The sequence below is a fragment of the Vipera berus genome (genome assembly GCF_964194415.1).
Source record: "Vipera berus genome assembly, chromosome: 1".
NCBI classification, from domain to species: Eukaryota; Metazoa; Chordata; class Lepidosauria; order Squamata; family Viperidae; genus Vipera; species Vipera berus.
In genome coordinates, this window is record NC_138202.1 from 4,480,551 (window position 1) to 4,507,034 (window position 26,484).

General features: G+C 45.4%; 2 protein-coding genes across 2 annotated transcripts; both read right to left on the minus strand.

Annotated features, from left to right (window-relative positions):
- Window positions 1–766: 766 nt before the first annotated feature.
- On the minus strand, window positions 767–3,712 carry LOC308660529 (cathepsin S-like; the record flags this gene model as incomplete). Its single annotated transcript, XM_081314931.1, has 4 exons — window positions 3,619–3,712; window positions 3,120–3,257; window positions 2,433–2,558; window positions 767–1,036 (listed from the first exon to the last, which is right to left on the minus strand). The coding sequence occupies exons 2-4, from the start codon at window positions 3,246–3,248 to the stop codon at window positions 767–769; spliced, it is 525 nt and encodes a 174-aa protein (XP_081171057.1). The 5' UTR covers window positions 3,249–3,257; window positions 3,619–3,712.
- An 18,820-nt stretch (window positions 3,713–22,532) lies between these two features.
- Window positions 22,533–25,646, minus strand: LOC308660533 (cathepsin S-like; the record flags this gene model as incomplete). Its single annotated transcript, XM_081314937.1, has 4 exons — window positions 25,553–25,646; window positions 25,054–25,191; window positions 24,367–24,492; window positions 22,533–22,877 (listed from the first exon to the last, which is right to left on the minus strand). The coding sequence occupies exons 2-4, from the start codon at window positions 25,180–25,182 to the stop codon at window positions 22,533–22,535; spliced, it is 600 nt and encodes a 199-aa protein (XP_081171063.1). The 5' UTR covers window positions 25,183–25,191; window positions 25,553–25,646.
- Between the last annotated feature and the right edge of the window lie 838 nt (window positions 25,647–26,484).

The following is a 26,484-nucleotide window of genomic DNA, read 5'->3' on the forward strand; positions in this document are numbered from 1 at the left end:
GCTATGTTTGAAGACTCCTGATGTAGATGGCTGGCTAGGCATTCTGGGATTTGTTGTCCACAGGTCTTAAAGTTGCTGAGTTTGGAGACCTCTGCTATAGAGTCTTCCAGAACTTCATTTATAGGGTATGAAGATTTGCTGTGACCTTACATTTTCCATTAAACCCAACATCTACAAGGTTCAGGGATCTAACTGTGAGGCGGATCTAGGAGTCCTGGTGGACAACCACTTAAAAATGAGGTGGGAAAAGGTCATCTTCAACTTACAACCTCGACTGAGCCCAAATTTCTGTCGGTAAGCGAGACAGACATTAAGTGAGTTTTGCCCCATCTTATGACCTTCATTGAGGACAGGAAGGCCTGGAGGAACGTGACGGTCGGAAACGACTTCACAACTAACAACGACAAAGGGCCTTCATTGCCAGAGCTCTCAGTGAATCACTGCAGGTGTTAACTTAGTAACACGGTTGTTAAGTGAATCTGGCTTCCCCACTGACTTTACTTGTCAGAAGGAAGCACCGTGTGGTCAGCCAACCCAGAGACTTGCTGCGATCACTGGCAGCTCAATAGACAAAAAACTTCTTTCTTAAAGCAGTCTCCATTTTGTTTATTCCCGGCTTGGACTGGACCCTGATGAAGATTTTTCTTTCAACAGAATGTTATACCTTTAAACGCTTACATGCTTTTTAACAGCCTAGAAGCCTTCAACATTCTGAATTCCCTCAGGAAACGTGCCGGCATTTATACTACCGTGGTGCCCATTCAACTCACAACACATCGTAAAGCAATTCAAGTGCCAGGCTAGATAGCATTGCATAAAAGGATTTATTGGTTTTAGCATATATGGATAGACTGTATGTATTTCTGGCTCTCCAGAAGCTCTCGGTGCCGCAGTTAGCTTTTTTTTTGGTCCTGCTTCTCAAATGGTCCACTTGGCTGGTTACGCAATGGGGTAGGAAGCGCTGTTGCTGATGCCGCATTGATTGGATCCTTGTTCCAAGAGCATGTATCCATTGTCCCCCCAATGGCGAGACCAACTGCGGAGGGAAGCATGCAAGAGATTCATTTCAAAACCATGTAGGGCAGGGCCTGTTGGGAACCGGGCCACGCAAGCGGCAGGTGAGCACATGAAAAATTTATGTGCGCATGCGCGGGAACTAGGTTGCACGTGCGAAACCATTCCCCACCTTGCTGCTTCTGCTGCTGGTTCATGGGGCTAGAAAGGTTGAGGACTGCTGGAATAGGGAATCATGCTGGCTGTGGAATTCTGGGAGTTGTAGTCCATGTGTCTTCAAGTGGCCAAGACTGAGACACTCTGGAATGGAATGGAATGGAATGGAATGGAATGGAATGGAAAGGAAAGGAAAGGAAAGGAAAGGAAAGGAAAGGAAAGGAAAGGAAAGGAAAGGAAAGGAAAGGAAAGGAAAGGAAAGGAAAGGAAAGGGATGGGATGGAATGGAATGGAATGGAATGGAAAGGAAAGGAAAGGAAAGGAATAGAATAGAATAGAATAGAATAGAATAGAATAGAATAGAATAGAATAGAATAGAATAGAATAGAATAGAATAGAATAGAATAGAATAGAATAGAATAGAATAGAATAGAATAGAATGGAATCGAATAGAATAGAATGGAATAGAATAGAGTTGGAAGGGACCTTGGAGGTCATCTAGTCCAACCCCTTGCTCAGGTAGGAAACCCTATACCACTTCAGACAAATGGCTGTCCAGTCTCTTCTTAAAAACTTCCAGGATTGGAGCATTCACCACTTCTGTTGTTCCACTGGTTAATTGTTCTCACTGTCAGGAAGTTTCTCCTTAGTTCTAGGTTGCTTCTCTCCTTGGTTAGTTTCCATCTGTTGCTTCTTGTCCTGCCTTCGGGCGCTTTGGAGAATAGCTTGACCCCCTCTTCTTTGGGGCAGCCCCTGAGATACTGGAAGACTGCTATCCTGTCCCCCCTGGTCCTTCTCTTCCTTAAACTAGACAGAAGGTATATAGATAAGTAGGTAGATAGGTAGGTAGGTAGGTGGATAGATAGATAGATAGATAGATAGATAGATAGATAGATAGATAGATAGATAGATAGATAGATAGATAGATAGATAGATAGATAGATAACTAGGTAGGAAGGTAGATAGGTAGGTAGGTAAGTCAGAAGGTATATAGATAAGTAGGTAGGTAGGTAGGTAGATTGATAGATGGATAGATAGATAGATAGGTAGATGGATGGATGGATGGATAGATAGATAGATAGATAGATAGATAGATAGATGATAGATAGATAGATAGATAGATAGATAGATAGATAGATAGATAGATAGATAGATAGACAGACAGACAGACAGACAGACAGACAGACAGACAGACAGACAGACAGGAAAGTAGGTAGGTAGGTAGACAGAGAGAGAGACAGACAGATAATTTCCAGGCTTACCGAATCGCCAAAGTGGTTCATGCCAAGCCAGTAGGTGTGTCTCCCCAGGTCAGCCTGCTTGTTATGCTCGTCAATCATCCTCAGATTGTCCTCCCACACGGCTCTGCGGAAGGATTCCTCCTCCTGCTGGGAAGCCAAAAACCGGCAAGATCCCTTAGTCCCCTCTGCCGAAAGAAGTGGCACCTGCGAGATCCAGAAGTGACCTCCTTCCTCTTGCACAAAAGGTTTCTCAGACTAGAACTCAGTCGCCCAGCAATCGGCCAGACAAATCCCTCCCATCTTTCATTTGGTGTGCATTTTAGTATTTTTCCTGAGAAAAAATTGTCTGAAGACAGATAAGAGAAAGTCGCTTCCTAAACGTGGCTGTTTTCAGCTGAAATCAAGGTGTAGAAATGGAACACTTGAACAGGTTAGAATTATTGAATTAAAACATAAACATCTCATCTGAAGCACCAGAATGAAGGAGAAACTTCCTGACGGTTAGAACAATTAAGCAATGGAACGACTTGCCACCAGAAGTTGTGAGCGCTCCGTCACTGGAGGTCTTTAAGAAGAGACTGGACGGCCAATTTGTCTGAAATGGTATAAGGTCTCCTGCCTGAGCAGGGGGCTGGACTAGAAGACCTCCAGTGTCCCTTCCAGCTCTATTCGGATCGATTGATTTGTGTTCGAGTGGAGCAAACTCACCAGGGCGTATTCTTTACCGTGAGTGGCCTTCCAATCTCTCCATGTCCCTTCCAGGCTGGGATCCGAAGCTGTGGACAAGGCCCTCACGAAGACCAGCCAGATCAGAGCCGTCACCGAGACGGACAGCATTGCCTTTCTCTAGGAGAAGGAAGAGAAGAGAATTGAAGAACTTCAGGCAGCAGGTTCAACGCAGTAGCTTGCTAGGAGTTACAACCCAGTTACATCTGGTTGTCTACAGGTTCCAACCCCTGATTTACAGTGCTAAAAAAAAAAAAAGATAAAAATTAATCAATTGCTGTTAATTAAATGCACAGATCAAACGAGGACGTGAAGTTGAAAGCAGGGGGTCTTCAAACGCGGCCCTTTCATGACTTGTGGACTTCAACTTCCAGAATTCCTCAGCCTGGCGTGCTTGGCTGAGGAATTCTGGGAGTTGAAGTCCACAAGTCATCAAAGGGCCGCGTTTGAAGACCCCCTGCTTTAAAGTAAGGAACCTCACCTCAAGCAGGTTTTTTTTAACCGAAGACCAAGAGGCAATTGTTGAGCAAAAACTGCTAATGTAAGCTAATATAAATCTGCCAATTCCCGCTGCCTGTAATTGACATTTATAAGGAAATAACGTATCTCTAGAGATCTTTGGAAAGCAATGGGGTGGGTTTTTTTTGTCCATTTCAGTAAGATAATATTCTATAAAGCAAAATAGCTGCTCCTCTGATTGGTATCTCCTATTTCTGGAAAACTCACCGGCTTTCTGTGGTTGCAACCGTTTTCGTGTCCCATGAAGATAAATTTCTTGCTTGATTTCTATCTAGCTTCTCTGCCTATCTTGCTCCTTCCAAGAAAGACCTTCTTCTCCACCCTGCTTCTTCTCCCGGCACGAGATTCAAAGACAACTGCAGTTATTACTAATTGTGTGTGTGTGTGTGTGGGGGGGGGAATATGTGAATTGTGGGTCCATCTTTATTTGTGCAAACGCCACACTGACTCCTGCAACCTCTAGAACTGTTCATTAATGCTCATGCCAAAATGGTTATAATTTGATATTTATTTCACAGAGGTGGCTTCTACATGCAAGTTTCAGCAGGCCTAAGATAGGTAGTCCCTGGCTTAAGGCCAGAGTTGAGCCCAACAGTGAGGTTCCTAAGTGAGAAATTTGTTCAGTGAGTTTCCCCCCCCCCCATTTTACCATCTTTGCTAAGAGAATCCCTGCAGTTGCTAAATGAGTAACATGGTTGTTAAGCGAATCTGGTTTCCTCCCATTGACTTTGCTTGTCAGAAGATCGCAAAAGGGGAATCATGTGCCCCCCCGGGACACTGCGCCCCGTCGTAAATATGAACCAGTTGCCAATCACATGAATTTTGATCATGTGACACCCCGGCCCCAGGACACGGCAACCACCATAAATGTGAGCCAGATGTCAAGCATCCAAATGTAAATCATGTGCCCGTGGGGAGGCTGAAACGGTCATAAGTGTGAAAAACGGTCATAACTGGCTTCTTTCAGTGCTGTTGCAACTTTGGACGGTCACTGTTGTAAGTTGAGGATTAACTGCGAAGGTTTGGCAAAAAAAACACCTCTGAACTGTCATCCATTCTTGAATTTTATTTTCATGAAAAGGTGCTTTTTGATCCAGACTTTTGTCTAATAGATTTTATTTTTTTATTTTATTTTATTTTTTATTACATTTATATCCCGCCCTTCTCCGAAGACTCAGGGCGGCTTACAAGCTTAGCAGTAGCCTTCATTCTATGTATATGCCTGCTTATTAGGGCTTTCACACACACACCAAGCGGCATTATTACAAAGTCAGCTTAATTGCCCCCAACAATCTGGGTCCTCATTTTACCTACCTGGGAAGGATGGAAGGCTGAGTCGACCTTGAGCCTGGTAGGACTCAAACCTGCACTAATTGCAGGCAGCTGGTGTTACTTTAGGAGGCATTAGCCCACTGCTCCACCAAGGCTCACCAAGATTTTGAACTTAGTTGGATGGCAAAATATATCTGCATCCAGTTTTGGTCACCACCATGTGAAAAAGATGTTGAGGCTCCAGAAAGAGTGCAGAGAAGAGCAACAAAGATGATCGGGGGACTGGAGGCTAAAACATAGAGGGAACGGTTGCTGGAACTGGGAATGTCTAATGAAGAGAAGGACCAGGGGGGGACATGATAGCCATGTGCCAATATTTGAGGGTCTGCCCCAAAGAAGAGGCAGTCAAGCTGTTCTCCAAAGCAGCTGAAGGCAAGACAAGAAGCAAGGGATGGAAACTAATCAAGGAGAGAAGCAACCTGGAATTAAGGAGGAATTTCCTGACAGTCAGAACAATTAACCAGTGGAACAACCTGTCTCCAGAAGCTCTGAATGCTCCAACATTGGAAGCTTTTAAGAAGAGACCATTTGTTTGAAATGGTGTAGGGTTTCCTGCCTGAGCAGTGGGGCTGGACTAGAAGACCTCTAAGGTCCCTTCCAACTCCGTGAGTTTTAATATTCTAAAATCCGGAGACATTTCCTTTTTGGCTTAGCTTAGACTGGAGGATAAAACGAACGGTTGCATGAACCGGATGTGTCTAGTTTAACAAAGAGAAGAACTAGGGGTGACGTGATAGCAGCCTTTCAATATTTGAGGGGCCGTCACAAAGAAGAGGGGGGGGGTTGTCAACCTGTTCTCCAAAGCATCTGAGGGCAGGACAAGGAGTAACGGATGTAAACTGATTAAAAAGAGAAGAGAACCAAACTAGAAGCAAGAAGAAATCTCTCGTCTCTCAGTGAGAACAATCCACCAGTAGAAGGCCTTGCCCCCAGTGCTTATGGATGCTCCATCTCTGGAGGTTTGTAAGAAGAGATTGGAGAGCCGTTTGTCTGGCTCGGTAGAGGATCTCCTGCTTGAGCAAGGGGTTGGGCTAGATGACCTCCAAGGTCCCTTTCAAATGTGTTGTACCGTGACCGCTCCTCTAAGCTTTTGATTCCTGTATTTTTTGCTGTCAGTATGTATACTTTAAAAGGGACGCGGTGGCTCAGTGGGTTAAGACGCTGAGCTTGTCGATCAGAAGGTCGGCAGTTTGGCGGGTCGAATCCCGAGTGCCGCGTAGCAGAGCGAGCGCCTGTTACTCGTCCCAGCTTCTGCCAACCTAGCAGTTCGAAAGCACGTAAAAATGCAAGTAGAAAAATAGGGACCACTACGGTGGGAAGGTAACAGCGTTCCGTGCGCCTTTGGCATCTAGTCATGCCGGCCACATGACCACGGAGACATCCTCGGACAAACGCTGGCTCTTCGGCTTTGAAACGGAGATGAGCACCGGCCCCTAGAGTCGGAAACGACTAGCACGCACGTGCGGGGGAACCTTTACCTTTACCTTATGTATATGTCAGGACCCACCTCAATCCACATCTTAGGAAATAAGAACTCTTGGATGCAAGTTTAGTCCAAAAAGGAAAATGTTTACTAGGATGGAATCGATTGTGGGAATACAAGATGGAATCTAACAAAGTTACATTTCAATCCTATATAAAACATTCCCATTTCAGCCCCTCCCCTCATCCATTTGGTCAGGCTCTCATCAGTTGCTAGGTGTCAAGTCCTTCCATGGGAAAGGGAACTCTCCTTGGTTTTATGGTTATTGCTTTCCTTTTCAGTTGTAAATGAAGATACAATCCAGACCTGTCTGTCCCCCTCCCTCCCCCAGTTAAAACATCTCCTGTTGTTTGAAAATCGCTTTAGTAACCATCCTCTCCCCCCCCCCCCTCGGAGAGATGGCAGAATCCCTAGAAATAGCACGTTGTTCTACCTATACAATTATGAAATGTGATATAAATGGATTCTGACATTCGGCTCTCCTTTCAGAAAAAAGATGAGTCCATCTGTGGGGAAAGAAAACATATAAATGTTAGCCTGGTTTGTTTGGATATTCTGTATGAAACCTCTTAAGCAACTTAGGTGCTTTAACATGGAGTTTGTTAACCCACTCATTTTCTGAGGAGGGGAGGTGTTTCCATGCCACTAAATATTGTATCGTTCCATGGTGTTTTCTGGAATCTAAGATTTCTTTCACTTCAAAATGTTGTTCTCCTTCCACCATGATGGGGGGGTGGTGGTGGTGGGATTTTTGCTCGTAGTGGTGATTGTTGTTCTCTCTTTAATAGACTGCAGTGGAAGGTTGGGTGTATTCGTCTAAGATTTTTGGGTAGTTCTAATTCAACTGTTACTGGGTTTATGATTCTTTTAATTGGAAAGGGTCCAATATATTTTGGTCCTAGTTTTTTACAGGGTTGGAGTGATTTCAGGTATTTTGTGGATAAATATACCATCTCTCCTACCCTAAATGGTGTGGGATCGGTTCTTTTTTTCTCTGCCTGTGTCTTGTATGCTTTTCTGGCATCTTCCAACGCTTTCCTAACGATTGGCCATGTATTTTGTAATTGAGCAATCCATTCCTTCAGATCAGGGATAACCGGTTCTTTTGGGGTTAGTTCTGGTATTGGGTTGAAACTCTGGCCTGTAGCTACTTGAAAAGGAGTGTAACCTGTGCTTGAGTGGACTGCATTATTATATGCTACTTCTGCAAAAGGCAGTAGGTCCGTCCAGTCGGACTGCTGAAAATTAATATAGCATCTCAGATATTGTTCAAGTATATTATTAAGTCTTTCAGAAGCTCCGTCTGTCTGAGGATGGTGACTAGATGACAGTCCTTGGGTGGTTCCTAAGAGGGATAAAAATTCTTTCCAAAATGCAGACGTAAATTGCACCCCTCTGTCAGATATGATGCGTTGTGGTACCCCGTGCAATCTGTAAATATGCTGTACAAAAAGTTTTGCTAATGCTTTTGCAGTCGGGATTTTTTGGCAAGGTATGAAATGTACTTGCTTAGAGAACAGATCTGTGACAGTCCAGACTACGGTGTTTCCATTACTTTCTGGCAGTTCTACGATAAAATCCATGGCTATGTCTTTCCATGGGGCTGAGGGGTTTGCCACCGGTTGTAACAGACCTGGCGGTTTCCCTTGCAGTCTTTTGGCCATCGCGCAAATTTGACAGATACCCACATAGCTTTCTATGTCCTTTTTCATAGATGGCCACCAAAATTGCCTTTTAGTTAAGTGTAAGGTTTTTACAAAGCCAAAGTGTCCTGCTGATTTTGTATCATGGCACAGTTGCATGAAATTGATTCTCTGTGTGGCAGGTATATATAGCTTCTCCCCCACCCACGGCAGTCCATCTTTAATTGTGCACACATGTCTATTTTTCTGGAACCATTCATCACTTTCCAAAGATTTCCTGAATTCTATTCCAGTTTGGCTATCTACCTTCGGCTTCATTTTTTCTTGTGCCCTGGTGGTGACTGGTGCTGCCAGTTGTTGTTCCGGTACAAGTGGTTTAAAGTCAGTAACTCTTGTGCTGTTATATTGGGGCATGCGGGATAATGCATCTGCAAGGAAGTTCTTTCCCCCCGGTAAGTGTTTGAGAGTGAAATTGAATCGGTGAAAATGTTGGGACCAGCGGGCTTGCTTAGGAGTGAGCTTCCTGGGCGTTTTTAGTGCTTCCCAATTTTTGTGGTCTGTCCAGACCTGGAAAGGTATTTTATTTCCTTGTAAAAATTGGCGCCATGTTAGTAATGCCCACCTCAATGAGACCCTCGGAGAGATGGCAGAATCCCCAGAAATAGCACGTTGTTCTACCTATACAATTATGAAATGTGATATAAATGGATTCTGACAGTATACTTTGAAGAGATCTGCTTATTGGCTTTGAGATCAATAATATCCTAGCCACATTATCACAGCAACAAAAATCCTTGGAAAAGGAAGGTTGTCAATCGTATATTAAACTGAAAGTCAGTAAACTGGTCACACCAAATTCATGGTTCCTAGAAGCTGTGGCATGCTGGGGCCATGGCAGAAACGGCTGCAATTACGTGTTGTTTTTCCCCCCTGCTAAACAAGGGACACTGTGCTTACAGCCTTGAAGGACTCTTGCTGAAAAATCACTGACAATACTTAATTTTGGGATACATTAGTCCAAAGAAGACTTGAGGGACTTTTTAGAAGATGCTCAGGAAGAATTTCTTTGCTTAGAAAAGGAAAAAAAAAATATTTATATACTACATAACATTGTTAGGCACCAGACCTGCCATCTTTCTAGTTTTATTCCTTCAACTATTTTTTCTCTCTTTTATGGCTGAACAGCAAACAGCTTCTTCAACGTGAGACTTAAGGAAAGAAAGGGAGGAATCAGCTGGTGTCTATTGGAAAATATTCCTTTTCTTTCGATAAGTTTTATCTAATGTTTTATCATTCTTTTTCAATAGTTGTATCGATCAGGTGGATTCTATTTTTCTCGAATAATGATGGATACAATTTTCCATGGCCTTTAATTTTTATTGACACGTTACTCCTCACATCAGCAGGCTTACTGAACATAAAAATAAAATAAAATAAACAGTACAGAGGACATCCCTCGCAATCATGGCGAACCTGCACTTTTATTTATTTATTTATTTATATTTATATTTATTTATTTATTTAGATTTATATGCCGCCCTTTCCCGAAGGACTCAGGGCGGTTTACAGGGTATTTAAAAGAGAACCAATGCAAAAGTTAAAACAAATTAAAAAAGATTAAATGAAACCCTGAGAAAAATAAAACCCAGTTAAAATTAAAAATTAAAAAATTCTCAGCCTGGGCCAGAGAGCTGTAAGTTGTGACAGTCATAAAGTGGGTCACTTGGGGGAGTTATTAAGCGAACACCGTAGTCGTTAAGCGAACACCACAGCAATTAGGCAACCCCATTCTTTGCTATGGGGCTTTTTTTTTGCTAGAAATGGGAAGGAAATCCCAGATTGTGCAAAAGCGTAAATTGGGGTCACGTGACTGTGAAGCGGTAGAAATGGCTGAAAATATCGTCCGGGTGCCAAGGCCCAAAATGCGGTCACGTGACCACAGAGGGTGGTGGTGGGGGACACTGGAACTTTGAAAGTAATATAATAATATAATAATAATATATATAAAGTTGGAAGGGACCTTGGAGGTCATCTAGTCCAACCCCCTGCTCAGGCAGGAAACCCTGTACCATTTCAGGCAAAGTGGGTCCTAGGAAGGTTTTTTGGGTGGGGGGATGTTCCATTGAAACCTCAAGCCGCCTTAAGGGCTCCTTGCACAGAATATTGGATTTCCTGTCACGGAAATCGCTGAGGAGTTGGTTACGTTTCTCCCTCCCCTTCATTTCAGGCAGTCCTGTTCTACGGACGACAAGAAAAGAGAAAAATGTCGTGTATTTTGTCGTGCTTGAACTTTGGTGGCCAGGGGAAAAAGGAGGGGGGTCTTCATCGAAAGAGAGAGAATGGTGGGACCTCCGCCGTGAGGTGAACCGAAAGGAAACAGTCAGGAAAACCACCGTAATTTATTTATTTATTTATTTATTTATTTATTTATTTATTTATTTATTTATTTATTTATTTATTTATTTGTTTGTTTGTTTGTTTGTTTGTTTATTTATTTATTTATTTATTTATTTATTTATTTTATTTTATTTTATTTTATTTTTCTACCGCCCTTCTCCCGAAGGACTCAGGGCGGTGAACAGGGCAATACATATTAAAAAACAAAATACAAAAATTAAAAACGATTAAACAAAATACCCATAAATAAGTTAAAACACATTACATATTAAAACAGGTTAAAAACAAATTAATAAAACCCAACCCCATCCCATCAGACCAGGCCAGCTTGTTCAAAAAGGAAGGTTTTAATGAACATGAGTCTCCCTCAAGGGAGGGACTTAACAGAGCTTCCCTACCAAGGGGCAGTCTACCTTGGGAGATCTAGGCCTCTTGGCTGACAAGAAAAGTCTGATTCTTTGGCTTTCTGGAAAGAGCAGGAGGGTCCCTCAGCCCTGGAACTGGTCTAGAAGAGGATCCTGTGATTTGGGGCGCAGCGTCATTAAGGGGCGCAATATTTTGTTTTGGTGGAATCTCTTCCACGTGGTTGGATTTTTTTCTTTCTTCTCTGGATTGCTTATGAGAAATTACCTCTCAGTTTATTTATTTATTTATTTATTTGATTTATATACCACCCTTCTCCCGAAGGACTCAGGGCGGTGTACAGGGCAATAAAAATAAGAATACAGGATACAAGATTTAAAATTAAATGATTCTGTTTGAGCACCCCAGGAGAGAACCTCTCTCTCTTTTGCTTATCTAACAATAATTTGGCAGTGGGAAAAAGGTCTCTGCCCCTCAGCAGAAACAACGCGGGCAGCTGACCCTTGACAGAGGGACGTTGCCACACAAAAAAAGGAAAAAAAGGACCCCAAAGCAGAATGGCAACACAAAGGGAATCAAAATGGAGGCTGGCCAAGAGCTGCCTCAGCTAGCTTAGTGGAGCTTCCACATCAAGAGGCAGTCTACAGCCAAAGAGCCGTGCCCTCTGTGCCCAAAGATGGGAAAGGGGCAGATTTGGGGATTTGTGGGTCCCTTCCCAGAGACTTTGGGCTGGCCTCGGGGTGTGCAGAAAAGGCGGGGAGGGGGATCTGTGGGGGACCCCAGAGGAGGCCTGTCCTCTCCTGGAGGATTCCACCGGCTTGGTGATGTCATCCGGACAGTTCAACTGACGCTCATCTGCCTCAAAATGGCTCCCGGGCTGTAAGTGGGGCTGCTGGGCTCTGGGGAACCTTCCCCGTTTTCTGGCCACTTTCCCCGAGGATTGGGACACTCCGCAGAGGAGGGGGGGCAGCCACGAACGGAAGGGAAGCGCTGCCTGCGGGAGTGGAAATCTCTCCGTTCTGGGGTGGGAGGCCAAAGCTCTCCAAGGGAAAAGCGGAAAGTCCGGTCGCCTGGTGGAAAAAGGAAAAAGGAATCAGAGGGATGGTGGGAAGGAGGCTTTCATTGCGTTCCTTTTTTTCCCTCTCTCTTCTAGGCGTTTCTTCTTCTTCTTCTTCCCCTTTTTCTTCCCCAAAAAGACGGCAAAGGTCTCCCCGATGCCTCCAGCCCGCAATGTCACCCCAAAGCCTAAAAGGCAAAAGGTGACCTTCACTATCACCATAGAGATGGTGAAGAGAGAGCCATATAGTAAGTGGAGACTTTGGGTCGGGCTCCTCCGGGCCCACTCAGCACCCCCCCTCTGCAGCTCCTGCTGGGGTACCTGGGAGCGTCTCTCATGGACGCCCAAAGGGAGCTGGATTTCCAAATGGCCCCCGCAGAGAGAGCAGGAGTTGCCCGAGGCCTGGGTGAGAATCTCTCCCCGGCCAGGAGGATCCACCAGCTCCGTGAACCGGAAGGAGCTTCCGGATAGATGGAGTGGGGTCTCGAGGGGAAGAGCGGTGCAGAGGAGGCCCTGATTTGGGGGGGGGTCTTCATCTGGGGGAGGCCTAAAAGTTTGCTCAGCACCTTCCTCTCCCTTTCCCAGGGTGCCCCATGAAGAAGAGGAGGGAGAAGAGGAGGAGGGGGCAGCCCTTCTTCATCAGAACGGAGAAGGTAAGTAGCAACCTGGAAAGGCCAAACTGTGGACCCCCCCCCTCATATAGTCCCCCTCTTGGGGAAAAAGGGCAGGGGACCCTTTCGATCCACTGGGTGGTGGATCGGGGGATCCCTGGACCAGGTGCGAATCCTCGTCTCGGTGGGCCAAAGGGAAGGCGGGGGGGTTTGACTCTGCAAGACCCTTTGGCCACAGCAAGCTGGAGCTCTCTCTTCTGTGTCTCTCTTCCAGCTGCCTCATCCCCAGATCCTCAACCTGGAGAAAGAGGAAGAGGATGACCATATAAACGAAGGTAAGTTTCTTACTGATAAAGTAATCGATGGAGATCCTTGTGGCGGGTCATTGTGTCGATAGGCATAGGCTTCCCTTCCTTCTTCCCTTCATTCGTCTCACTTCCCCTCTCCCCCATGCAGGAGACCTCATTTTAGAGGACATATAGCTTCCTCCCCACCACCTTCTCCACCGTCCCCCAAAGCGCCTGAAGGCCGGAGGAGAAGCAACGGACGGGAACCGATCAAGGAGAGAAGCAACCCGGAACTGAGGAGGAATTTCCTGACAGTGAGAATTATTAACCAGTGGAACTACCTGCCTTCAGAGGTTGTGGCTGCTCCAACACTGGAGGTCTTTAACAGGAGACTGGACAGCCACTTGTCTGAAATGGGATAGGGTTTCCTGCCTGACCAGGGGGTTGGACTAGATGACCTCCAAGGTCCCTTCCTCTATTATTATCATTATCATTATTATTATTATTATTATTATTATTATTATTATTATTATTATTATTATTATTATTATCATTATCATTATTATCATTATTATCATTATTATCATTATTATTATCATTACTATAGCGTGGATTTAAAGGACTTCCACTCGGACCCAAGAAAAGTCCCTGTGTTTCTAACGCCATCCGTTAATGAGGTTAGCCAAGATGGCGGCAGCGTTGGAAGCAGAATCAGATCCACGGGGAAAGAAGTAACCAAACCCAGTGGGAAGGTACTAGGAGAGAAGAAGGGGGAAGGGAGGAAAAAGAAGCAGAAAGCTAGATAGGGAAGAGAGAAAGGATAAAGGAAAAGGGGAAATTGGGGCCAGGAGGAAAAGGCCAGCAAGCCGGAGCGCAGTGAAGGAATGGCTGCAGGTGGAGTCTGAGGCAGCCGGCAGCAGAGAAGGAGGGGGCCAGCTCAGGAGCTCAGCTAAGCAGATCAATGCTGGGAAGGAAAAAGAAAGAGCAGCGAGCTGGCAGCTGAATAGCAGACCAGGAGGGAGACTGTGGGAAGCAAAGAACCGCCAAGATCGCACGTTTTAAGGGTTGGCCATCTGACTCTTCCCTCTGCAAGAGGAATTAACGGTTCAAAGGGATGCTCTGCACGAAACACCATCCAGGCTGAGGGAGGCCCAGCTGCACCCGGGAGGATGAGCCAAGAGACCGGAGGCCCGTGGAAGAGGAACCGGAGCGCCCCAACCCCATCCAACAGAGTGGCCATGCAGGATCATAAAGGGGAGGACGTGGGAGGACCTGAAAGGCCCGGCTGGCCAGTGACCCAGCCCGGCCCAACGAAGCAGAGACTAGTATGGCAAACCGGGCAATGCATTATGCCGGCAGCTTCAGCGGTGGAGAGGAGGCAGCCGGGGGCAGTGCAGAGCAAACAACAAACTCATGGAACAGGTGACATACTGTTGTGGTATGCAGCAGATGTTCCATGTATGTTCTTATGCCCAAAGAACATACAAACTACACATGCATTAGATCTGAACTACTACAAGGAAAAGTAAGGAACTTAGAGGCAACCCCAGCCAAACCCCAACGTACGAAAAAAAGCTCTACCAAAACCCAACCAAACAATGAACAAATAACTGACCCTATTGATAAACCCCTGCAGGAAGACAAATGGAGGTGTGTCACACAAAGAAGGAAACACAACACTGAAAGAAAGAAGCAGCGCACAACTAACAATCCCCTTCTGCTCAATCCAACCCATTAAAACTGAGCAATCGATGTCGCCCCTTAGATGGAAACGCTCAGACCCACAACCTGCCCTTCAAAGAAAACATGCAGACACCTAGCAAAGAAACAAGTTCAAATATCCCTAAAAAACTCACTTCAAATGTCCCTAATAATATCACATCCACAAACACACCTGAGATAAACAGAAAAGCGCCCCAGACTGCAGCCCCCCCAAAAGGAAGGCGAGTTTTGTTAATAGGAGATTCTACCCTCAAAGGAACAGAAAGATCCGTCTGCAGACCAGACACACAATCCAGGGTTTGTATGTTGTCTCCCTGGAGCAAAAATCAAAGATGTGGCTGAGAACCTACCCAAAATAACACAGATCCTTTCCTCTTCCTCCACATTGGGACGAGTGACACAGCAAAGCACCTGAGTACGATAGTGAGAAATTATAAACAACTAGCAATAAAGGAGAGTGCAAAACTTGGGTTGAAACTTAACATTAAGAAAACCAAGATCATGGCATCTGGCCCTCTCAATTCCTGGCAAATAGATGGGGAAGAAATGGAGGTAGTGACAGATTTTATTTTCCTGGGCTCCAAGATCACTGCAGATGGGGACTGTAGCCAAGAAATTAAAAGACGCTTGCTCCTCGGGAGGAAAGCCATGGCAAATCTAGATAGCACACTAAAAAGCAGAGACATCACCCTGTCAACAAAAGTGCGTATAGTCAAGGCTATGGTCTTCCCAGTTGCAATGTATGGCAGTGAAAGCTGGACCGTAAGAAAGGCTGAGCGCCAAAGAATTGAGGCCTTTGAACTATGGTGCTGGAGAAGACTCCTGCGAGTCCCTTGGACTGCAAGGCGATCAAACCGGTCAGTCCTAGAGGAGATCAATCCTGACTGCTCTTTAGAAGGCCAGATCCTGAAGTTGAAACTCAGATACTTTGGCCACCTAATGAGAAGGAATGACTCACTGGAGAAGAGCCTAATGCTGGGAAAGATCGAGGGCAATAGAAGAAGGGGACGACAGAGAATGAAGTGGCTGGATGGAGTCACTGAAGCAGTAGGCGTGAGCTTAAAGGGACTCCAGAAGATGGTAGACAGGAAGGCCTGGAGGAACGTTGTCCATGGGGTCGCGATGGGTTGGACACGACTTCACAGCTAACAACAACAACAATAACATAACAAGTCTAAGGAAAAGAAGAAATAGGGGAGACATGATAGCATCTGAGGGGCTGCCACAAAGCAGAGGGGGCCAGGTTGTTCACCAAAGCACCAGATGGAATGACGATAAACAACCGTTGGAAACTGACCAAAGAGAGAAGCAACTTGGAACTAAGGAGAATTTTCCTGACAGTGAAGATAATTAACCAGCTTGCCACCAGAAATTGTGGGTGCTCCATCACTGGAGATTTTAAAGAAGAGGCTGGACATTCACCTGTCTGAGACGATATAGGTTCTCCTGATTGAGCAGGGGGCTGGACTAGAAGACCTCCAAGGTCCCTTTCCAGCTCTATTCTATTCTATTCTTTAAAAACCACTGCAAAAAAACAAACTAGAAACAAACATTAAAATAAGCAAGAAAACAGTAAGAGAACACCCATCCGACCTTGACGAATATAAATCGCCGGGACCCGACAGATTACATCCCAGAGTTCTGAAGGAGCTGGCAGATCTTATTTAAGAACCATTGCACCATATCTTTCTCCCGAAGCACTGGGGAAGTACCAGAGGATTGGAAAATGGCTGATGTGGTCCCCATCTTCAAGAAAGGGGGGAAAAACGGACCCAGGAAACTACAGACCAATCAGTTTAACATCAATACCTGGGAAGTTCCTAGAAAAGATAATCAAAACACAGATTTGCAAACATCTAGTAGCAAATGGGGTGAGACCTGGCTTAAAAGCAGTAACTGTGAGAGGGACCTTGGAGTCCCAGTGGATGATAACTTTTACTATTAGCCAGCAGTGTGCAGCAGCTGCCAAAAAAGCTAACAAAATCCTGGGTTGTATAAACAGAGGCATAGAATCAAGTTCACGAGAAGTACTATCACCACTTTATGAAGCCATAGTAAGACCACACCTGGAATACTGCAGCCAATTTTGGTCACCGTATCACAAAAAAGATGTTGAGAGTTTGGAAAAAGTTCAGAGAAGAGCAACTAAGATGATCAGGGCCTTGGAGACTAAGAATGGCTGCAGGACTTGGGTTGGGCTACTCTAAAGACAAGAAGAAACAGGGGAGACATGATAGCAGTGTTCCAGTCATTGAGGGGCTGCCCCAAAGAAGAGGGGGTCACGTTATTCTCGAAAGCAGCAGAGGGCAGGACAAGAAACAATGGTTGGAAATTGATCAAGGAGAGAAGCAACCTGGAAATAACGAGAAACTTATCAACAGTGAGGAGAATTAACGAGTGGAACAGCTTGCCACCAGAAGTTGTGGGCGCTTTATCACTGGTGTTTTTTAAGAAGAAGGTGGACAGTCACTTGTCTGAGATGGTATAGGTCCTCCTGCTTGACCGGGGGCTGGACTAGAAGACCTCTAAGGTCCCGTCCATCTCTATCCGATTCTACTAGTAATTATTACACATAATGGTTGCATTTGCTCTGTTCTACTCTTCTGACCTTCAAATACGGCCTGTTGGGACAGCAGTGAATGTGGCACCTGGTTTCTCCGACTGTTGCCGTCTGGGGCATCTCTCCCCAGGCTGGAAGAAGGGTTAAAGACCGTGCGAATCCACGGACTCCACTGATGGGTGGCCTAGGAGATTTGATGGGTCACTGTCAAATCTTCCAGCCAGCGTTTTCTTCCATCTATGGGTCAGTTGCATCTCCCCAGTTACATGCTCCCCATTTAAGGCAAATACAAGATAAAGAAGACAGAGGTTCAGCTAAAAGGACTCTATTGACAGAATCTTGCATGTCTGAAAGTAGAAACTTCTCACTGTTGATTTAACTACAGATCTAATATGGCGGCTGCTTCCTCAGTCTCTTTCTCTGACTGTTACGTAGACGGGCGACTCCTCCTGCTCCTGTCTGACACCTCCCATTGCCCCCAGATTGTTGGGGGGCAATTAAGCTGACTTTGTAATAATGCCGCTGGGGTGTGTGTGAAAGCCCTAATAAGCAGGCATATACATAGAATGAAGGCTACTGCTAAGCTCGTAAGCCGCCCTGAGTCTTCGGAGAAGGGCGGGATATAAATGGAATTAAAATAAAAAATAAAAAAATAATTTAGAAGAAAAGATGAAAAAGTGGAGGAGAAAGGGGGGGGGGAAGAAAAGCATTGTGTTCCAACTTCTTTTGGAGTAGTACAATGATATATTGACCTACAATCTTGATTTTTCGTTTCAAATAATAATAATAGTAGTAGTAGTAAAATGATGATGATGATGATGATGATGATGATGATAATAATAATAATAATAATAATAATAATAATAATAATAATAATAATAATAATAATAATAATAATAATAATACCTTGATGTGGTTGCGGGGATTGCGTACTCTGAGGAAGGTGAGAGCTATGCCAGAGGCTCAACTATACTGGGCCGGTCTCATCAGAGGAGTGAAAAAGTGTCTCTCCCATAAAAAATACGGAGAGACGTAAATTGCGCAAAGCCACACCAGCTCGGATGTCGCCCAGGTTAACAAGGTCCACCCTAGATATTGGAGTTCCTGGATATCTGGTGAAAAATGGGCCAGAGCAGGGATCTCCAACCCCCGGTCCGTGGACAGACCCAGTCCGCGGCCTGCCAGCAACCGGTCCGCACAAACAAACAAAGCCCCATCCGAGGGATGCAGGCAGCAGAGAAAACCACGCACTCTCCGGTCTGCGGAAAAACCTCTCTCCACGGATCTTGTCCCTGGTGTCCCAAAGGTTGGGGGCCTCTGGGCTACAGGACTGTTGGCTGAACAACCAGGGCCAGCAGCTGCAGAACCACTGGAAGAAAAGGTGGATAATCAAGTGCCTAGAAATAACAGGAGTCAGTAGAAACAGCAGAAAATGTGTGCAAAGATCGATGGCAGAATGGAAGACACAGTTGCAGGTCGATGGTGAGAGACTGGGAGAGGTTAATATCAAGAGAGAAATATTTTATTTATTTATTTATTTATTTAGTTATATTTATATACCGCCCTATTCCCTGAGGACTCAGGGCGGTTTACAGGGAATTAAAAATCCAAAATACAAAAATTAAGAACCAAATTAAAAATATTAAATTAACCCTGTAGTCAGTTAAAAAGAACCCCAAATTTTAATATTTCACCTGCCACATAGCATCCTGGACTTAACAATTGTCGATAAGAAAGACGAAAATGTCTGGATAGTGGACGTGGCAGTGCCTGGAGACGGCAGAATAGACGAGAAAGAACGGGAGAAGATCACAAAATACAAAGACCTACAAATAGCAATAGAACGACTGTGGCAAAGGCAAGCAAGGGTGGCACCAGCAGTCATAGGCTCCTTGGATGCACCACTTGGACACCATTGGCACTGGCAAATTCGCCATTAGTCAATTGCAAATGGCGGCCTTACTGGGAACAGCTTCCATCCTGCGACGATATCTGTAACACCACCAAACATCCACATCTGCCCATCTGTTCTGACTCGGCTCCTGAACGCAACAATAAATCTCCAACATGCTTTTTGTTCAGGAACGCCAGCAGTTTCACCCAGCCGGATGTTAAAGTCTTTAGCTGCCTCCAAAATATTCAGAGTTAATCTCCGTCTCTCACTACGCTTGCAACCAAAATCCTTCAGGCAAGTTGGCTCTCTTCCAATAAAAGATGCACAGTCCCGCTCAGAAAGCGCTCTGACTCCCAGCGCCACAGGATCCGAGGAAACTCCGGCAAGTTTCCTAAAGAAGAGTCAGGAGTTCCAACTAAAACTGGCTGACTGGCAGAGAGACGGATAGTTGTCTGTCACGCGTATTTCTCTCCTTCCCCTGCCTTTTATCCACAGCCGAGGGTGGGACTCTGTTGACAGCGGTGGCTCTTCCGCCCCAAAGACTGGCCCATAGCCTCTCGCCCTTCTCCTCTCCTCAGCCTCCGTGGCGCCCGCACATCATCACTGGCCCCGTGTGATCCTCCGCTCCTGAATCACTTGCCTCCAGGCATGGAGGTCTCAGCCTTATCCTCTGGGGCTGGCAGATGGACCAGGCTCCCCGTCTGTCCCTGGCTGCGACAGATGCATTCCTTCTTCTCCATCAGAGCTTTCAGATGGCCCTGACGCTGGGACCGGCCCCCACTCCTGTCCTTCCTCCTCTGAGTCGGCCGTGGAGTCCTCTGGTGGCCGACAGGTGATGATCCATAATAATAATAATAGAGTTGGAAGGGACCTTGGAGGTTTTCTAGTCCAGGGCTTTTCAACCTGTGGTACGCCTACCATTGGTGGTACCTCGGCACCTGGCAGGTGGTACGCTTACGATGGGTTGACAAGCAGTGTAAAAAAACCGTATTTTTTTAAAAAGGTAAAAGTGTAGCGTGGGGATGAGCTGAAGCGGTGGCAATTGAGCACAGGCCTGTGGGAGAGTCAGCTGGAGCTGAGGTGTTCCCGGGGCTCTGCCGAGCACGCGGGATCCGCACCAGGCTCCAGCTGACTGGCACTTCCCGAGGCTGTGTACAACCTGGAGAAAGGAGTCAGTTGCAGCTACACCGAAGACAAAAGGAGGAGGATGGGGAGAGAGGAGAGGAGGCAGGGCAGCACCTGCTGGAAACTCCTCCACCCCTCCCACCCCACTCAGCTACCTCCTTCGAAGCCTTCCGGATGCCAATGGCCCTGCCAGCATAGGTCTGCCTGCTTCATCCTGCAAAGCGCAGCTCACCCGGCGCATCTCTGTGGCGTCAAACAAGCCATGCCACCCGCTAGGCGACTGGTGGGACTCAAATATTGGCATATCCCAAAGTGGATCAATCTGAACAGGTTGAAAAACCCTGTTCTAGTTCAACCTCGTTCTCAGGCAGGAAACCTTATACCATTTCAGACAAATGGCTGTCCAGTCTCTTCTTAAAACCCTCCAGTGTTGGAGCACTCAGAACTTCTGGAGTCAGGTTGTTCCACTGGTTAGTTGTTCTAACTGTCAGGAAGTTTCTCCTTAGTTCTAGGTTGCTTCTCTCCTTGACTAGTTTCCATCCGTTGCTTCTTGTCCTGCCTTCACGTGCTTTGGAGAATTGGTTGACCCTCCTCTTCCTTCCGTAAACCCCATATCGCCCCTGGTCCTTCCCCAACTGCATTTTGTTCCTTACGTTTGTTATACATGGTTGTTTTTCTTATTGTTGTTATCGTTGTTATATTTGTTATATTTGTTAGAGAAATAGGATTTGTTATATATATTTGTTATCTATGTTTGTTATAGTTATTTGAGAAATAGGATTTGTTATATATGTTATATTTGTTATATACGTTTGTTATAGTTGTTTGAGAAATAGGATTTGTTATATATGTTTGTTATATTTGTGTGTTCTGTTCTCTTGTTAATATTGAAATAAAAATGTTTGAAATATTTCTCTCGCCCCTCTTTTGTCACAGAGCACACAACCTTTTCACATCTTGGTCCTCTTGGCATTTGTGGTGAAAAAATGTGCAGGTGCCCCTTTTGGAGTGTTACTAGGGGGTGGAAACCAACCCAACGTCTTTTCCCCAGAAAGTGTCTTCCACGGATCACCTATTTCCACCGTCACCACAGCGGAGAAAGGACTCGTGTCCTCCAGTTGTGGGTCTGTTATGCAACCCAGCCTGAAGCAGGGGCAATCTCTGCCTCAAGGGAAGAGGCCCCAGACAGCCTCCATTCGGAGATCAATGGTGTCTCCTCTGAAGAAACGGCTTCTTTCGCAGGCCGGGCCTTGTGAGAAGGCCGTGGATGCTCCGTCTGGCGTTGGGCTCGTCTAGGGGGGGGGGCTCTGCCATTCCCAAGCCGGTATTTGGGGAAAGTTACCCTGGATTTGGCCAAAATCATCATTTCATTGTGTAGAGCAGGGGTGTCCATGCTTGGGAACTTTAAGACTTGGGGACTGGCGAATTCTGGGAGTTGCAGTTGAGAAGCCTTAAAGTTGCCAACTTTGAAGGGCCCCCCAACCTCCATGGGGAATTCTGGGAGTTGGAGTCCACTAGTTGCCAAGTTTGGAGTCCTCATGATCTAGATGGGGAATTCTGGCAGTTGGAGACCAAAAGATTCAAATTAGCCCAAGTTTGGAGACCAACCCCCCCCCCCCATGGTGGGATTCAAATACCTGAACGACCAGTTCTCATCTTTGATGCAGGCTGGCGAATTCTGGGAAATGCAGTCGACAAGCCTTACAGCTGCTATGTTTGAAGACTCCTGATGTAGATGGCTGGCTAGGCATTCTGGGATTTGTTGTCCACAGGTCTTAAAGTTGCTGAGTTTGGAGACCTCTGCTATAGAGTCTTCCAGAACTTCATTTATAGGGTATGAAGATTTGCTGTGACCTTACATTTTCCATTAAACCCAACATCTACAAGGTTCAGGGATCTAACTGTGAGGCGGATCTAGGAGTCCTGGTGGACAACCACTTAAAAATGAGGTGGGAAAAGGTCATCTTCAACTTACAACCTCGACTGAGCCCAAATTTCTGTCGGTAAGCGAGACAGACATTAAGTGAGTTTTGCCCCATCTTATGACCTTCATTGAGGACAGGAAGGCCTGGAGGAACGTGACGGTCGGAAACGACTTCACAACTAACAACGACAAAGGGCCTTCATTGCCAGAGCTCTCAGTGAATCACTGCAGGTGTTAACTTAGTAACACGGTTGTTAAGTGAATCTGGCTTCCCCACTGACTTTACTTGTCAGAAGGAAGCACCGTGTGGTCAGCCAACCCAGAGACTTGCTGCGATCACTGGCAGCTCAATAGACAAAAAACTTCTTTCTTAAAGCAGTCTCCATTTTGTTTATTCCCGGCTTGGACTGGACCCTGATGAAGATTTTTCTTTCAACAGAATGTTATACCTTTAAACGCTTACATGCTTTTTAACAGCCTAGAAGCCTTCAACATTCTGAATTCCCTCAGGAAACGTGCCGGCATTTATACTACCGTGGTGCCCATTCAACTCACAACACATCGTAAAGCAATTCAAGTGCCAGGCTAGATAGCATTGCATAAAAGGATTTATTGGTTTTAGCATATATGGATAGACTGTATGTATTTCTGGCTCTCCAGAAGCTCTCACTGCCGCAGTTAGTGTTTTTTTTTTGGTCCTGCTTCTCAAATGGTCCACTTGGCTGGTTACGCAATGGGGTAGGAAGCGCTGTTGCTGATGCCGCATTGATTGGATCCTTGTTCCAAGAGCATGTATCCATTGTCCCCCCAATGGCGAGACCAACTGTGGAGAGAAGCATGCAAGAGATTTATTTCAAAACCATGTAGGGCAGGGCCTGTTGGGAACCGGGCCACGCAAGCGGCAGGTGAGCACATGAAAAATTTATGTGCGCATGCGCGGGAACTAGGTTGCACGTGCGAAACCATTCCCCACCTTGCTGCTTCTGCTGCTGGTTCATGGGGCTAGAAAGGTTGAGGACTGCTGGAATAGGGAATCATGCTGGCTGTGGAATTCTGGGAGTTGTAGTCCATGTGTCTTCAAGTGGCCAAGACTGAGACACTCTGGAATGGAATGGAATGGAATGGAATGGAATGGAAAGGAAAGGAAAGGAAAGGAAAGGAAAGGAAAGGAAAGGAAAGGAAAGGAAAGGAAAGGAAAGGAAAGGAAAGGAAAGGAAAGGAAAGGAAAGGGATGGGATGGAATGGAATGGAATGGAATGGAATGGAATGGAAAGGAAAGGAAAGGAATGGAATAGAATAGAATAGAATAGAATAGAATAGAATAGAATAGAATAGAATAGAATAGAATAGAATGGAATGGAATGGAATGGAATGGAATGGAATGGAATGGAATAGAATAGAATAGAATAGAATAGAATAGAATAGAATAGAATAGAATAGAATAGAATAGAATAGAATAGAATAGAATAGAATAGAATAGAATAGAATAGAATAGAATAGAATAGAATAGAATAGAGTTAGAAGGGACCTTGGAGGTCATCTAGTCCAACCCCTTGCTCAGGTAGGAAACCCTATACCACTTCAGACAAATGGCTGTCCAGTCTCTTCTTAAAAACTTCCAGGATTGGAGCATTCACCACTTCTGTTGTTCCACTGGTTAATTGTTCTCACTGTCAGGAAGTTTCTCCTTAGTTCTAGGTTGCTTCTCTCCTTGGTTAGTTTCCATCTGTTGCTTCTTGTCCTGCCTTCGGGCGCTTTGGAGAATAGCTTGACCCCCTCTTCTTTGGGGCAGCCCCTGAGATACTGGAAGACTGCTATCCTGTCCCCCCTGGTCCTTCTCTTCCTTAAACTAGACAGAAGTTATATAGATAAGTAGGTAGGTAGGTAGGTAGGTAGGTAGGTAGGTAGGTGGATAGATAGATAGATAGATAGATAGATAGATAGATAGATAGATAGATAGATAGATAGATAGATAGATAGATAGATAGATAGATAGATAACTAGGTAGGTAGGTAGATAGGTAGGTAGGTAAGTCAGAAGGTATATAGATAAGTAGGTACGTAGGTAGGTAGATTGATAGATGGATAGATAGATAGATAGGTAGATGGATGGATGGATAGATAGATAGATAGATAGATAGATAGATAGATAGATGATAGATAGATAGATAGATAGATAGATAGATAGATAGATAGATAGATAGATAGATAGACAGACAGACAGACAGACAGACAGACAGACAGACAGACAGACAGGAAAGTAGGTAGGTAGGTAGACAGAGAGAGAGACAGACAGATAATTTCCAGGCTTACCGAATCGCCAAAGTGGTTCATGCCAAGCCAGTAGGTGTGTCTCCCCAGGTCAGCCTGCTTGTTATGCTCGTCAATCATCCTCAGATTGTCCTCCCACACGGCTCTGCGGAAGGATTCCTCCTCCTGCTGGGAAGCCAAAAACCGGCAAGATCCCTTAGTCCCCTCTGCCGAAAGAAGTGGCACCTGCCAGATCCAGAAGTGACCTCCTTCCTCTTGCACAAAAGGTTTCTCAGACTAGAACTCAGTCGCCCAGCAATCGGCCAGACAAATCCCTCCCATCTTTCATTTGGTGTGCATTTTAGTATTTTTCCTGAGAAAAAATTGTCTGAAGACAGATAAGAGAAAGTCGCTTCCTAAACGTGGCTGTTTTCAGCTGAAATCAAGGTGTAGAAATGGAACACTTGAACAGGTTAGAATTATTGAATTAAAACATAAACATCTCATCTGAAGCACCAGAATGAAGGAGAAACTACCTGACGGTTAGAACAATTAAGCAATGGAACGACTTGCCACCAGAAGTTGTGAGCGCTCCGTCACTGGAGGTCTTTAAGAAGAGACTGGACGGCCAATTTGTCTGAAATGGTATAAGGTCTCCTGCCTGAGCAGGGGGCTGGACTAGAAGACCTCCAGTGTCCCTTCCAGCTCTATTCGGATCGATTGATTTGTGTTCGAGTGGAGCAAACTCACCAGGGCGTATTCTTTACCGTGAGTGGCCTTCCAATCTCTCCATGTCCCTTCCAGGCTGGGATCCGAAGCTGTGGACAAGGCCCTCACGAAGACCAGCCAGATCAGAGCCGTCACCGAGACGGACAGCATTGCCTTTCTCTAGGAGAAGGAAGAGAAGAGAATTGAAGAACTTCAGGCAGCAGGTTCAACGCAGTAGCTTGCTAGGAGTTACAACCCAGTTACATCTGGTTGTCTACAGGTTCCAACCCCTGATTTACAGTGCTAAAAAAAAAAAAAGATTAAAATTATTCAATTGCTGTTAATTAAATGCACAGATCAAACGAGGACGTGAAGTTGAAAGCAGGGGGTCTTCAAACGCGGCCCTTTCATGACTTGTGGACTTCAACTTCCAGAATTCCTCAGCCTGGCGTGCCTGGCTGAGGAATTCTGGGAGTTGAAGTCCACAAGTCATCAAAGGGCCGCGTTTGAAGACCCCCTGCTTTAAAGTAAGGAACCTCACCTCAAGCAGGTTTTTTTTAACCGAAGACCAAGAGGCAATTGTTGAGCAAAAACTGCTAATGTAAGCTAATATAAATCTGCCAATTCCCGCTGCCTGTAATTGACATTTATAAGGAAATAACGTATCTCTAGAGATCTTTGGAAAGCAATGGGGTGGGTTTTTTTTGTCCATTTCAGTAAGATAATATTCTATAAAGCAAAATAGCTGCTCCTCTGATTGGTATCTCCTATTTCTGGAAAACACACCGGCTTTCTGTGGTTGCAACCATTTTCGTGTCCCATGAAGATAAATTTCTTGCTTGATTTCTATCTAGCTTCTCTGCCTATCTTGCTCCTTCCAAGAAAGACCTTCTTCTCCACCCTGCTTCTTCCCCCGGCACGAGATTCAAAGACAACTGCAGTTATTACTAATTGTGTGTGTGTGTGTGTGTGTGGGGAATATGTGAATTGTGGGTCCATCTTTATTTGTGCAAACGCCACACTGACTCCTGCAACCGCTAGAACTGTTCATTAATGCTCATGCCAAAACGGTTATAATTTGATATTTATTTCACAGAGGTGGCTTCTACATGCAAGTTTCAGCAGGCCTAACATAGGTAGTCCCTGGCTTAAGGCCAGAGTTGAGCCCAACAGTGAGGTTCCTAAGTGAGAAATTTGTTCAGTGAGTTTCCCCCCCCCCCATTTTACCATCTTTGCTAAGTGAATCCCTGCAGTTGCTAAATGAGTAACATGGTTGTTAAGCGAATCTGGTTTCCTCCCATTGACTTTGCTTGTCAGAAGATCGCAAAAGGGGAATCATGTGCCCCCCCGGGACGCTGCGCCCCGTCGTAAATATGAACCAGTTGCCAATCACATGAATTTTGATCATGTGACACCCCGGCCCCAGGACACGGCAACCACCATAAATGTGAGTTAAATGTCAAGCATCCAAAT